Here is a 14252-nt window from a genome sequence, read left to right as displayed (position 1 = left end):
CAGACAGGACTTAATGGTGCCTTCTTTTACTACTCATGAGCTCACGGTACATTCAAGTGCACCTCAAGAAACTCAAGCTGTTGTTGTAGTGACCCTTGTGCCATTTGGTGGTTCTTCTTTGTGTTGTTTTACAACTGGTGAAATAAGTTATTATTACATTTTCAATAAATCCTTTAAAATTTGACCATATGGACTTAGCAATAAACAAGCTGTTCCTTAATGTCGCCAACTTTTGTTTTGTGTTCGCTCGCGCTCTCTCGTTTTTGTAGTGTAGTTAAGTATTGGTTCTAGTGCTGCTCCCTCTTAGTCGATTAGTCGACTGATCGGTCGTTTTGGTCTTAGTCAACTTAGATTTCTTTAGTCGATTAGTCACGTTTGATGCTTTTTTCATGCTGAATGACTTATTTCCAAGAAACGTACGAGCACATCTCTGGTAAACACAAGAATTAAAGTGGTGCTTTTGCATGACTCTTTGCAGAGAAACTCAGATTTACAGATCTGTCGATTAAATCGACTAATTGATTAGTCGATACAATTGAATCAGTGTTAGTCGACTAAGATTTTCTTCAATCGAGAACAGCCCTAATTGGTTCAGACACTGTTTAGGCACCGCCACCCTTTTAAAAGTATTGTTTTAGCACCGGTATCGGAAAAAACCCAAACGATGACCAACCCTATGTGTGATTTTCCAGTACATTTTCAGAGGTGGTACCAGGTCTATTTTGCAAGTCACTAGTCAAGACCAACAATGCCTAGGCCAAGAAGTCTCGAGCTTAGAGTCAAGACAAGACCAACAAGTACCAAGTATGGGACTCAAGTCCAAGTCATTGGGTCAATACCTCTGGTATACTTTGAACTTTATAACACTTCATCTTTAGGAACGTTAAGCTGCAATCCATAGCTTTCTACATGCTGTCAGCTTTGAACTACACAAACGATGGTAGCTTTGGCCTTTCTTCAGCTGCCAGTCCACTCCATCTCGCCCCACAGCTTTCTGACGATGATGGATTAGAGGAGGGTGTAGCTGACAATTACTCGAACTTTCCCAAACCTACAATCAGACACTCGCAACTACTTTAAGATTGGGCAGCTGTGCGGAGGTGAGAAAGGTGCCAGGGTTTGAATGTCTCCCTTAACTCTCTTTTTTCACAACCATTTCTGTCACTTTTTATGTCCCCTCCAGGGCAGACTGCCTGAAAAGTGTGCCGTCATCTCTACGTTTAAACGATTATTGCCTCTTCCCCATCTCTACGACGACCGACTCTTCTCCCCACCTTCCAGCATGGGTGTTAGCAACCACTAGAAACCCTTTTGATTTCCAGCAGGGTCAGACAACACGTCGTACAAACTAATTCTCCTGAAGCATAACCCGGCCTTTACAGTACATAATCTCACCTTGTCATCTTTGAGCGTATATAGAGCCAACCACAGTCAGTTTCAGTGTTTTACCATACTTTAAACATAACAGATTTCATCTTTATATCAACATGATAAATCCATGTACCCTCATTCTGGAGATGATGTATATATGGAGTCAGATCACTCTCAATATTAATGATTATTCTTAATTGTCACATACACACAGTACAATGTAACGACATTTTATTTCTGTTTAACCAAGTTAACCTAGTATTAGGAGCAGGGGACAGCTATATATATATATACACACACACACACACACACACACACACACACACACACACACACACACACACACACACACACACAAAACACACAACAAAAAAAAACACACACACACACACACACACACACACACACACACACACACACACACACACAGCATCCGGGGAGCAACTTGTGGTTCAGTGTCTTGCTCAGGGACACTTTGACATGTGGCCAGAGGGACTGAAATGCCAACCTTGTGGATATGGGGCGACCACTCTACCTCCAAGCCACAATGAGTCTCTCCACAGTTTTTTTTAAAAACGTATAAAATAAGTTTGTAGGGACAAAGAAGAAGAATCCACGCCAGGGTTGAGGGAGGTCAGGGTGGGCGATTCTCATTTACATATTGACCAGATTGTCCGTATTTAATGTTTTATTTGTTTGTACCGGTATCTGTCTAGTCCATGACAATGTCCTGTATAAATGTGCCGGAATTGTGTTCAACATTCTATGTTGCTGCAGAACATGAACCTGCTGGAAACCAGTTTATAAAACTGAGCCAGGCCCGTTTATTGTAAATTGTTGCTTTTAAATTTTCCTGTATAATAAATGAAATGAAATGTAATGAATTTTTTAGTTGCGAATCCTTCTGTGTGCAGTCATTAATACTGAGATGGATCCGACCCCACAGAAGCACCTTGATGCATCGACACCATCCCCTGCTCAGAGCACACAAGACTGCTCATGTGCTGAAGCCGTGTTTTAACAAATCTGTACCAGCTGGCTGCCTTCCTCCCCACTGAAACAGATGTTGGCAATTGTGTAATGGACAACTGCACTTGTCATAAGCCATTTTTAAAGGCAGACTTGCTCCATCTACCCTACAGGCTTAGTACTCTGTCAAATATAGAAAAGGTCCTGTTTTTGTTTTACATTGAACTGTACGATGATGCCATTTAGGCATTGTTTGGCATAAAAGACACGTTGTACAGGAGTCCGGAAATTGTATTTCACATTTACGTTTCCAAGTGCAGGAGGTATGCCCACATCGGATTACAGTTACTGCTTGAGGAAAAAAGGTAGTAGTAAGTAGGGATTTGCCTACCTTGCTGTATGGGAGAGTTGCGCGTTGATCCTGTGCTACCATTGGATCCATACTTATCCAGCAACTCAGCAAATTCTTTCCTAGTCAGGGAAACCACAAGAGAAACATTACTGGGATAAGAGTTTAGGATTTAACATAATATACATGCATTAGTGGTTATACTAAGATGTACAACATTCATTAGATCATTACAGTGCTTACATTTCTAATAGTGGCAGCTATTAAGCAGCAAGGTATTTATATATAAAATAATATATAATATAATAATAATATATATAATCAGACAGCCAAAATTGGATCTTTGGAACAGACCATATTGTGTGAATGAATAAACTGAATGCACACTAAAATGCACACCCTGTTTTTCGCACAATACCTACAATATCTATATCTGCATATCACACATGTCACGTAGAAGGCACAGCAGTCTTTTTTATCACCACGGTTTTGGGCAGGCCATTAAAGCAATAAAAATAAATGATTGTAACTTTGAGTGTTCATTCATTTCTCTGCGTAACACCTTGTCTCAAAACAACAATATGATATCCCCTGTGGATGATGATTTGAATATGCCGTTTCTAAGCAGATTATGATAAACCGTTACACTGGCTCCGTGGTAAGTAAGGACACAAATTGTTCTTGGTCAGCACAAACTGATTAGACAACCTCAGGATGCAACTCTTTCATAACAGCAGCAGCAGATGATTGGTCGATTCGATTCACACTGAAATGACGGGACATCATCTGAGGGGGGGGGGGAGCCGTGACACCGTGTTGGAGAAAGATCAACGACATAGAACGCCACCGGCAAGCCTCGGTACTTGATAACCACAGCGTTAAGAAAGGGATAGAAATCCCCACAGACAGCACCAAAAGTGAAGGGATTACTAACAAGATGATGGAGTTCATCACGTTCAGCCGTTTCAGATTTAGATATAGAGATACTTTATTGACCCTGCAAGGGGAAATTACGTTTTTTCATTCTGTTGTTACAAGTGGTGGAATGGAATGTAACTAAGTACATTTACTCCAGTACTGTACTTAAGTCCAAATGTTGAGGTACTTGCACTTTACTTGAGTCTTTTCTTTTCATGCCACTTTCTACTTCTACTCCGCTACATTTCAGAGAGAAATATTGTACTTTTTACTCCACTACATTCATCTGACAGCTTTAGTTACTTTCCACATTTTCTGCACACAAAACACAGGTTTACAAGTTTATAAAATCTGATGTTTTTATTATAAATGAAACTAGCCAACAATATAACGGCCTACAAGTCCAGCTGAAATTATTAGACCGTTAAACACACAACTGGTTGGATCCTTCGCACTGGACGACGGTGGCCTAGAGGTTAAAGAAGCGAGCTTGTAACTGTGGAGGTTTGTCGGTTCAATCCCCAGACCGACCGGATAAAATCTGGGTGGGGAAAGTGAAAGAGCAGCGCTCTCACCTCGCGCTTACTGCACTAGATGACTACTACTACAGTAGGGCTGTAATGATCTGCGATATCAAACCGAAAGCTGTAAGGCAGAATCGCAACTCCCAGAGTTATCCTTCCCGTCCAGCTCACAAGATCAAGTTGCATTTTAAGCTCCCCTTTTTTTCTACTTGTGGAGAGCTACGTGACACGTGAAACTATATCGATGAGGACCGGCAAGTTAAACCTGGCCGTCCAGGCGAGAGTATACCAGGCAGACACGCAGCTGACAACCTGCGGGTGGAAGCGGGGGAGACAGGCTCGGACATGGCCGCTGTGGACTTGTGTCAGTCCTGCAAGCGGTTTCAGGAAAGTGGCTGCGTGTGTCCGACAATGCACAGAACATCAACACCGGTACAAGCCTACAGCTGTCCGCCGACACTGAGTGCGGAAAGTGTGTCAGAGCCTCCCGGACCGGTGAACTGAGACTCCGTTGTCGGTTAACGGTTAATGATCGCTTAACCAATCATTCACGCCTTTATTTTCAGATTAGACTACTGTAACGGTGTCCTTACAGGTCTTCCTAAAAAATCAGTCAGACAGCTGCAGCTGATTCAGAACGCAGCTGCTCGAAGGAAAGCGGATCACATCACTCCAATTTTAAAGTCTCTACACTGGCTTCCTATGCCCCAAAGAATAGATTTCTAAATTCTTCTGCTGGTTTATAAGTCGCTAAATGGTTTAGGGCCAAATTACCTTTCGGATCTACTTGTGAACTATGAACCGGAGAGGCCTCTAAGATCATCAGGGACAGGTTTGCTTGCCATCCCCAGAATCAGAACAAAAAAGGGGGAAGCAGCGTTCAGTTTCTATGCACCACGTATCTGGAACAAACTTCCGGTAAACTGTAGATCGGCACCCATGCTCAGCTCTCAAGGCTGAAGACCTTTCTTTTTGATACTGCCTATGTTTAATTCTTTGAACTAGTATTATTTGCACTAGTATTGGGAATTTTATTCTTTTATAATCTATTTTAAGTAACGGTTTTAATTTTGTATGAATTGTTTTAATTTTGTATTAACTATTTTTAATTATGTATTAATTTTTCATTAATTTCTAACTGTGTTTTAATGTTTTATGTAAAGCACATTGAATTGCACCGCTGCTGAAATGTGCTATACAAATAAAATTGCCTTGCCTTGCCTTAACATTTTATTTCATTGTGCTTTCATTTGGAAGGCTGGCTGCCAAAAAAATCACCACTTACTAGCTAATTAATTGGCCTGAGTAAAAAACTAGCTATCAGTAAACAGAAGGTAGGGGCTGGTGGCTGGTGTGTGCGCCAGTGTTTATGCGTTTGTGTGTCGGCCTGTCCCCGAATTTGGCGGCTGGCGAGTGCGAATTTCGGACGCTGCATAGTGATGTGAAACTGTAGCCATTTAAATTTACTTTGTAAATGTAAGAAAACTTGACTGAAGAAGAATTTTCAAAAGGTTTTTGATTCAACACACCGCACGACTCTACATTTTTCAAGAGAATAGGGAGAATTTCTACACCATAACGTGATCAGAGTTCCTTTTAATTACTTTTAAAGGATCTCACAGTTGGCAAGCTAGAAGCTAGTGCTAAGCTAGTTCTGACTTGTTTTTAAAAGAAGTAGAGGAAATCTATGGATGGGGGGTGGGACAGACAGACAGCCAGACAGGCATAATCCCCCTCCCTCTTCCCTCCACTCTCCTCCTGTAGTTAAAGCACAGAGCACAGATTAACACACAGGGCTGATCTCGTCAGCAGCACATCTCTAGGTTAAGCTCTCTCAACCAGGGCTGCACAATATAACAATATAACAGGGTTTTTTATCGCCATCGCGGCTGGCGCAATAAACACATCGCAAAAAGGCTGCGGCATATCGCAAAATACACTCAGAGATTTTTTGTGTTAGTTGAAAGGAAATATCAGCCGAAAACTGCACTTCAGCATTCTTTTTAGTGGTTCCTTTAAATTCAATTCAATTTGTTCAATAAAAGATTGCTGGAAATGATTTCCTTTCATTTGTCTTAAATTCAACAAGCAGTTATTACAACTTGCATTTATCGCGAGTAATATCGTTATCGCCATATTCAACAACGTTCTACATATTGATCCGGCCAATAAGTCCTCAGTGTGCTGCTGGTGTTTGTGTCCCAGAGCTATTTCCACCTTTAACTTCTCATTTCTGGCACGCGTCCTCTCCAACAACTGAGCCGAGTCCTGCCTGTGTCAGTCTTGTCACGGAGGATTACACTTAGAGGCAGAAAATACCACACACTTTCGGAAATATCAGGGCTGACACGTTCATGTGCAACGAACGGTCCTGCTCCTTTAAATATGCAAATCCACTACTACCTTTAGTCAACTTACAACTGAGGATCATGTTGTCTGAAGTGGATTGGAGGGAAATGAGGCCTGTGATGCTGACAGCTGGCACTGACCTTGTTTTTACCAAAACTGGTTGTGCTCAGATTAGAAAGCTGGTTGAACACTAATACTACCGGCCTCTGCCATCAGTAATATCAGTGTCGCCATGTCAATACTGCTGTTCATGTCATATATATATATATATATATACACACACACACACATATATATATATATATATACAGTGCCTTGCGAAAGTATTCGGCCCCCTTGAACGTTTCGACCTTTTGCCACATTTCAGGCCTCAAACATAAAGATATAAAACTGTAATTTTTTGTGAAGAATCAACAACAAGTGGGTCCCAATTATGAAGTGGAACGAAATTCATTGGCTATTTCAAACTTTTTTAACAAATAAAAAACTGAAAAAGTGGGCGCGCAAAATTATTCAGCCCCTTTACTTTCAGTGCAGCAAACTCTCTCCAGAAGTTCAGTGAGGATCTCTGAATGATCCAAGGTTGACCTAAATGACTAATGATGATAAATAGAATCCAGCTGTGTGTAATCAAGTCTCCGTATAAATGCATCTGTTCTGTGATAGTCTCAGAGGTCCGTGTAAAGCGCAGAGAGCATCATGAAGAACAAGGAACACACCAGGCAGGTCCGAGATACTGTTGTGGGAGAAGTTTAAAGGCCGGATTTGGATACAAAAAGATTTCCCAAGCTTTAAACATCCCAAGGAGCACTGTGCAAGCGATAATATTGAAATGGAAGGAGTATCAGACCACTACAAATCTACGAAGACCCGGCCGTCCCTCTAAACTTTCAGCTCATACAATGAGAAGACTGATCAGAGATGCAGCCAAGAGGCCCATGATCACTCTGGATGAACTGCAGAGATCTACAGCTGAGGTGGGAGACTCTGTCCATAGGACAACAATCAGTCGTATACTGCATAAATCTGGCCTTTATGGAAGAGTGGCAAGAAGAAAGCCATTTCTTAAAGATATCCATAAAAAGTGTTTAAAGTTTGCCAAAAGCCACCTGGGAGACACACCAAACATGTGGAAGAAGGTGCTGTGGTCAGATTAAACCAAAATCGAACTTTTTGGCAACAATGCAAAACGTTATGTTTGGCGTAAAAGCAACACAGCTCATCACCCTGAACACACCATCCCCACTGTCAAACATGGTGGTGGCAGCATCATGGTTTGGGCCTGCTTTTCTTCAGCAGGGACAGGGAAGATGGTTAAAATTGATGGGAAGATGGATGGAGCCAAATACAGGACCATTCTGGAAGAAAACCTGATGGAGTCTGCAAAAGACCTGAGACTGGGACGAAGATTTGTCTTCCAACAAGACAATGATCCAAAACATAAAGCAAAATCTACAATGGACTGGTTCACAAATAAACATATCCAGGTGTTAGAATGGCCAAGTCAAAGTCCAGACCTGAATCCAATCGAGAATCTGTGGAAAGAACTGAAAACTGCTGTTCACAAACGCTCTCCATCCAACCTCACTGAGCTCGAGCTGTTTTGCAAGGAGGAATGGGCAAAAATGTCAGTCTCTCGATGTGCAAAACTGATAGAGACATACCCCAAGCGACTTACAGCTGTAATCGCAGCAAAAGGTGGTGCTACAAAGTATTAACTTAAGGGGGCTGAATAATTTTGCACGCCCAATATTTCAGTTTTTTATTTGTTTATTTGTTTTTTAAAGGTTTGAAATATCCAATAAATTTCGTTCCACTTCATGATTGTGTCCCACTTGTTGTTTATTCTTCACAAAAAATTACAGTTTTATATCTTTATGTTTGAGGCCTGAAATGTGGCAAAAGGTCGAAAAGTTCAAGAGGGCCGAATACTTTCGCAAGGCACTGTATATACATATATACACACACACACATATATATATACATACATACATACATACATACATACATACACACACACATTTTTGAGTGGATACATTTGCCTTGTTATTTATTTGTTATGTGAACAATTTATAATTAATCAGAAAACTGGTGTGTGGTAGCAGGTGAGTAAAGCCTCCGGTGCATTTGGACCAAAGACTGATCGAGTAAGTTTACATGCACACTAAGGCAACATTTACATTGCTACATTTTGGTTTAAAAAGGAATATCTTCTGCTACGAGTGTTTCCCCCTCTCATTCCCCCCTGCTCTGGCGTTTCCCCTCTCATTCCCCCTGCTCTGGCGTTTCCCCTCTCATTCCCCCTGCTCTGGCGTTTCCCCTCTCATTCCCCCCTGCTCTGGCGTTTCCCATTCCCCTTCTCATTCCCCCCTGCTCTGGCGCTTTCCGTTTCCCCTCTCATTCCCCCCTGCTCTGGCGTTTCCCCCTCTCATTCCCCCTGCTCTGGCGTTTCCCCCTCTCATTCCCCCCTGCTCTGGCATTTCCCCTTCTCATTCCCCCCTGCTGTGGCATTTCCCCCTCCCATTCCCTAACATTACCATGGCAACCACCAGCAGTGGGCGGAGTCTCCACGCTGCCTCCTGTTTATGCCCAGTATACCAGAATGTTGATGAGATATGAGGTTCGGACAGAGATTAGTTCTTCTACTGGAGATAAAAACACTTGGTGAACAGAGATCACTTTTGGCTCAAAACTCTGCTTAAAAAACAAAATGTAGCAATGTAGATGTAGCCTAATATTCCACTATTATTCTGAATATGAAAATATTCCGAATTGGATACAGGTCATGTAAACTGCATATTCCATTTCCATATTCGGAATAAGGCCTTTTTCCAAATTTAGCATTTTCCGATTAAGACATGTGGGATATGCCGACGTTACTCAGGTTTTAGAAGCATTCTTTGGACATGTATACAGCGCATTCTGAATATGCGTCCACATGACTCCATGTTCAAACGTGGAGTCATGTGGACTGGCAGGTACACTCGTTCACTGGACAGCTTTGGTGAGGTCATCCTGCATCATCAGAGCTACATGGACCCACAGGAGATGATTCAAGTGATTGACAGAACGTTACTAAACCTGATGTGGTTATTCACAGAGAATGAGTATACGAGACATGTGCTTACTTTGCTTCCTCGTCTCTGGCTATGAGAAGGCGCATTAGATTGGTTGCAGAGGCGGCTCGCAGGATGTCCACAGCTCTGTGAAACCAAAACACATTCTTATTACAAAGTCACCTCAGTCAGCCATGTGGTTAAAGCAATGACTCTTAACTGGACTACCTTTCACTTGTGACCCCCACTAGACTGTCTCCGTTCACCTCCAGGATCTGGTCCCCTGGCATCAGGTTTCCTGTCACAGGGCAGAGAAAGTTCTTTAGTACACAGTGTAGGTATTGTTGTGGGATTTCCAGCTTACGAACTCATGCTATGTAAGTTGTAGCCTATATCGACAACGTTTTTCATTTGTGTTGGCGTTCTAAACTCCGGTGGATTTCTGAGGACTATGGTTAACTGCTCCTCAGATCTCTGCAGGGTAAATCCAGACAGCTAGCTAGACTATCTGTCCAATCTGAGTTTTCTGTTGCACGACTAAAACGACTTTAAAATGTACACGTTCCACCAAAACAAGTTCCTTCCCGAGGCTATTTAGCAGAGACGCCGTGGCTCAGTCCGTCACGTTTTTCTCCCATCCCGGAATGCTATGTGGACTAGCTACACCTTCCTCCACAGCGCTGTGGAGGAGGGCCATGTGTAGTCATTGAGAATGAACAGAAAATATCATCTGTTATTGAGCAGTGGTGAATGTGTACAGATGGTGCTCTGCTTTTCTAACTGCAGTCCAAATGCCCTGCAACTTTACTTTGAATGAAAAAATCTCACAAACAAAAGCTGTCAAGATTTTTGAGGATTAACACCCCCAGATATGTGCCCTATATCCATCATTTATGGCAATTTAAAAGAAATGTGAAAACTTTATGATCCATTTCTGTGGTGCACACACCTAAAAAAAAAAAAAAGACTGTCGTATTTTGTAGAGCAGCTCTCCGCGGAGCAGACGCAGCCCTACGCGCTGCTCTCATGTCCGAGGTCGCCAGTTTCATAGATCATAGTGGAAGCGTCGTGTTGGAACATCCGCTCCATGTACGTTACAGGTGCAATGTAGCCTGCCCGTAACATTCACTTCAATTCTATTCTTTATAATTTCATCTAAGCTGTTCTACATGAAAAGACATACAGAGGGATGTTTACTAAATATTTGCAGGTGCTATATAGGTGCTAAACAATGTGTGGTTTCATGCAATATGTATTTTAAGGCATTCCTGTAAAATATGATATATGGGAGGAGGGAATGGAAATAGCCGCTGCACCTGATTTCTTACTGCTGACCAAAAACACAAATGAAGAGATTTATTCAGTACACAGTTCCCTTACTAAAGATTTGAGCTCACAACCACAACCCCAGACAAAATAGCAGCAAAGCTATTTATAGCTAGCTGCATTTTCACATGACTCTACCTTTCTGTTTCCTGCACCCTGCATATTTCTCCTGACCAGCACCTCCGGTCCAGTGGAATATGCTTAAAGCTACCAGTAACTTTACATTATATATCATTTAGCTGACGCTTTTATCCAAAGCGATTGCCACAATTGCTATATATCAGTGGTTGCACGCCTCTGGAGCAACTAGGGGTTAAGTGTCTTGCTCAGGGACACATTGGTTGATGTATCACAGTGGGAATCAAACCCAGATCTCCCACACCAAAGGCATGTGTCATATCCACTGCGCCATCACCACCTAAGTATTAGCATATTTTGTATCTAATCTAAACAGAAATAACTTCATTAAAAAAGTTTAAAAAGTGTTTTACCAAAACTTTCCCCCCAGTGATTTTTCAGAAGTAATTCAATCACTTGACACAAGAAGCTATTTCTCCAATATCTCCTCACATATGGCCTGCTTCTTGCAACAAGCTTAGTAAATATGTCCTGAGGAGTGTAGGAAATTGCTAAAGGTTCCAAGAAACATCAACAATGACACACTCCATACCTGATTCTTCACTCTAAATCACGTGTCAAACTCAAGGCCCGCGGGCCAAATCTGGCCCGTTGCAGATTTAGATCCGGCCCGTGTATCAATTTGGGTTCACAATAAATTTTGTCCCACCTAGTTGTGCGCCAAACCAAAAACACAGGAAAGTGTTTTTGAAACTGCAATTACCTGACATTCAAAGCAGAATTTGTCAGATTTGCCGACTCTGAGACTCAGTAATTCCCCCAGAAGCAGAGTTTTCATATTCAGGCTGTGAAACAGGTTGTTGTTAAAGCAACAGCATGTAACTTTTAGCGTGGGAAAAGTTACATAGTGTTGCTTTAAAAAAAAGAGGTATCATTGTTTTGCTTGATTTGCTAAATTCTATGATGGCTAAGGAACTCTTTTGATGACTTTTGCAGGGCTTCATGTCTACAAAAATGCCACAAAAAGCGTACAAAAATGTCGGAAAAAGCAACAAATTTACAAAAAAGGTGACAAATGTCTGAGAAATCCACAAAAACAAGAAAAATGAGGAAAAAAACTACCAAAATGTTTTTTTAAAAGTGACATGCAGTAACAAAAGCACGTCAATAAACTCTACATGTCTGGCCCTTGGTGTGACTCTCTTTTTCCTCTGTGGCCCCTAGTGAAAATGAGTTTGACCCCCTGCTCTAAATGAACCTGGTCACCATTTAAGAACGTATGCTCAGGTTTTAAATTTGAACTTCACTGATGTGAGAAACACCTCATCTCTGTATGAAAATATCTGGCAAAATCTGTTTCCATCTAAGCAAACAACATGCTATTATGACTAGGGCTGCACTATATATATATATATAAAATGTATTTATTTATTTTTTTAAATCATCATCGCAATATCAACTGGCGCAATAAACACATCGCGAAAGGCTGCGACATATCACGATAGACCCAAAACAGATGTTTTGTGTGAGTTGAAAGAAAATATCAGTAGAAAACGACAGCACTTAATCTAACTGTCATTCTTCTGTCTTCTTCTGTCACTATATTCCCTTTGTTTCAGGGACGTATTAGAAGTTTGGGTTTGTTTACATGAAGCTGGGCGCGACCGCCTCCGTTACACAAATATCCGGCGCGTCTACTGACGCAACCATGTTTTCAGTGTCCGAAATCTCATTCTGTCTCTCAAAACATAACGTTATGTGATCTGCTAGTCTCGAAAGCAGTATCGATAAGCTCGGGCCTTACTGAATTTCAGGTTTTGAGAAATTTGGAACCCGGGTCCAGGTCTCGAGACCTGTCCCTAATAATAGCCAGGAGTTTGAGGATTACATGGGGTCTTTGTTATTTATGGAGGATGGGTGAATGTGGAGGGAGATAATAGGACACAGCACCCTGTCAGAGCTACAGTATTGTACTGCCTCTGCGTATTTTTTGCACTTCTTTGCCTTCTTTGGAGAATAGTTACCATCGAAGTAATAAAAGTACGCCTGGGACATGATGAGAAGAACACGGCCCTTCAGAGGATCCAGGACTTACCATCACTTGATGCAAGGCCACCTGGTAAAATCCGTTTGACGTAGACTCCAAACTCCTCTCCGGTTAGCTCCTTCACTCCGCCAATCACTTTAATCCCTGCAGGGAGGAGAAGGACAATCACTTTTTAAGATTGTCAATTTTCATTTTGCAATCCGTCGTTCTGTAGATATCAATGACAGTGACTAGAGAGACTAACGATTAATTAATTGTGTTCAGGATTTCAAGATTTTATTTCATGACATTCCTGCCTGCTCTGGACCGCACAGCGGCAAATACAATAGTCAACTTCAATAATTCTGTATATAATCCAGGTGTCTTTCCACTAATCTCCCACTATAGAGTTTTATACTGTGACAGTATGTAAGTCACCACTACATTACTACAGTCCATAGCACTACTTCAGGTTGCACAGGAAAAAATGCATACATTCCAAATGGAACAAATGCTAATTACAGTACATAAATGAATAATAATAACTTGGTACAGATGGGATTTGAAATATTGTGATCTCAAGGGCGGCAGGGGTGTGGGGGGCATATGTCTGCAGCTGCCATTGGATTGGCATATTGCTGACAGAAGTAATAGGAGGGTCACATAAGTAAACCTTTCAAGGAGCACAAATGTTTTGATTCACTGCAGGCCTGGCAATTTCAAGAAGTAGATTTCTATAAACTATATTCATATATACATTCAGCCATTTATACACTCTAAGAAATAAATCCGTAAAAACAGCTTTTATATAACCGAACTTGGTTTTTAAGGAGGTTTTTAAGTGTTTTATTCACACCCGTCCCGGGCGTTGCGTTTTAACCCAAACCTAACCATAACTTGTCGAATGACACTTAATAAAAGAAGCGTTATGTCATAAACGTTTGTGACACGTTCATGACAGTATCTACTGTATGGTGGTAGGTATAAGGATATACTGTAATGTGATCATACTTGTCATGTTTGATGTGTTTCTGTTTGATGTGTGTTTTTTTTGTACTTGTACATCGTTCATATATATAACGGTTATGTTGAACCTGTGTGTTCACTTCTTGAATGGAACTGCAACAGGTAGGTCATCCAATCAAATCGAAGCATTGACGGCAATGCTGCTGCCAGTTCTACCGTTGTTTACCTTTTTTCTTCTTCTTCTTCTAGTCCGTAGAAAGAGCAACGTCGGTAGCCTTTGCTCTTTAGCACCACCGCCGTTCAGGAGAAGACTGCAACTA

At 41.5% G+C, this 14252-nt stretch overlaps 1 protein-coding gene across 1 annotated transcript in view; it reads right to left on the bottom strand.

Moving 5' to 3' along the window:
- Positions 1–14252, bottom strand: part of si:dkeyp-72e1.9 (syntaxin-binding protein 4) — a 105050-nt gene that overhangs the window by 33724 nt on the left and 57074 nt on the right. Inside the window, exons 3-6 of the mRNA XM_039824931.1 lie at positions 13036–13131; positions 9765–9834; positions 9609–9683; positions 2732–2811 (exon numbers count right to left, since the gene is read on the bottom strand). Coding sequence (XP_039680865.1) covers positions 2732–2811; positions 9609–9683; positions 9765–9834; positions 13036–13131 — 321 coding nt within the window. The remainder of the gene's footprint in view (positions 1–2731; positions 2812–9608; positions 9684–9764; positions 9835–13035; positions 13132–14252) is intronic.

This window comes from Perca fluviatilis, chromosome 15 (assembly GCF_010015445.1).
Source record: "Perca fluviatilis chromosome 15, GENO_Pfluv_1.0, whole genome shotgun sequence".
NCBI classification, from domain to species: Eukaryota; Metazoa; Chordata; class Actinopteri; order Perciformes; family Percidae; genus Perca; species Perca fluviatilis.
This window is presented reverse-complemented; position numbering and strand designations above follow the sequence as displayed.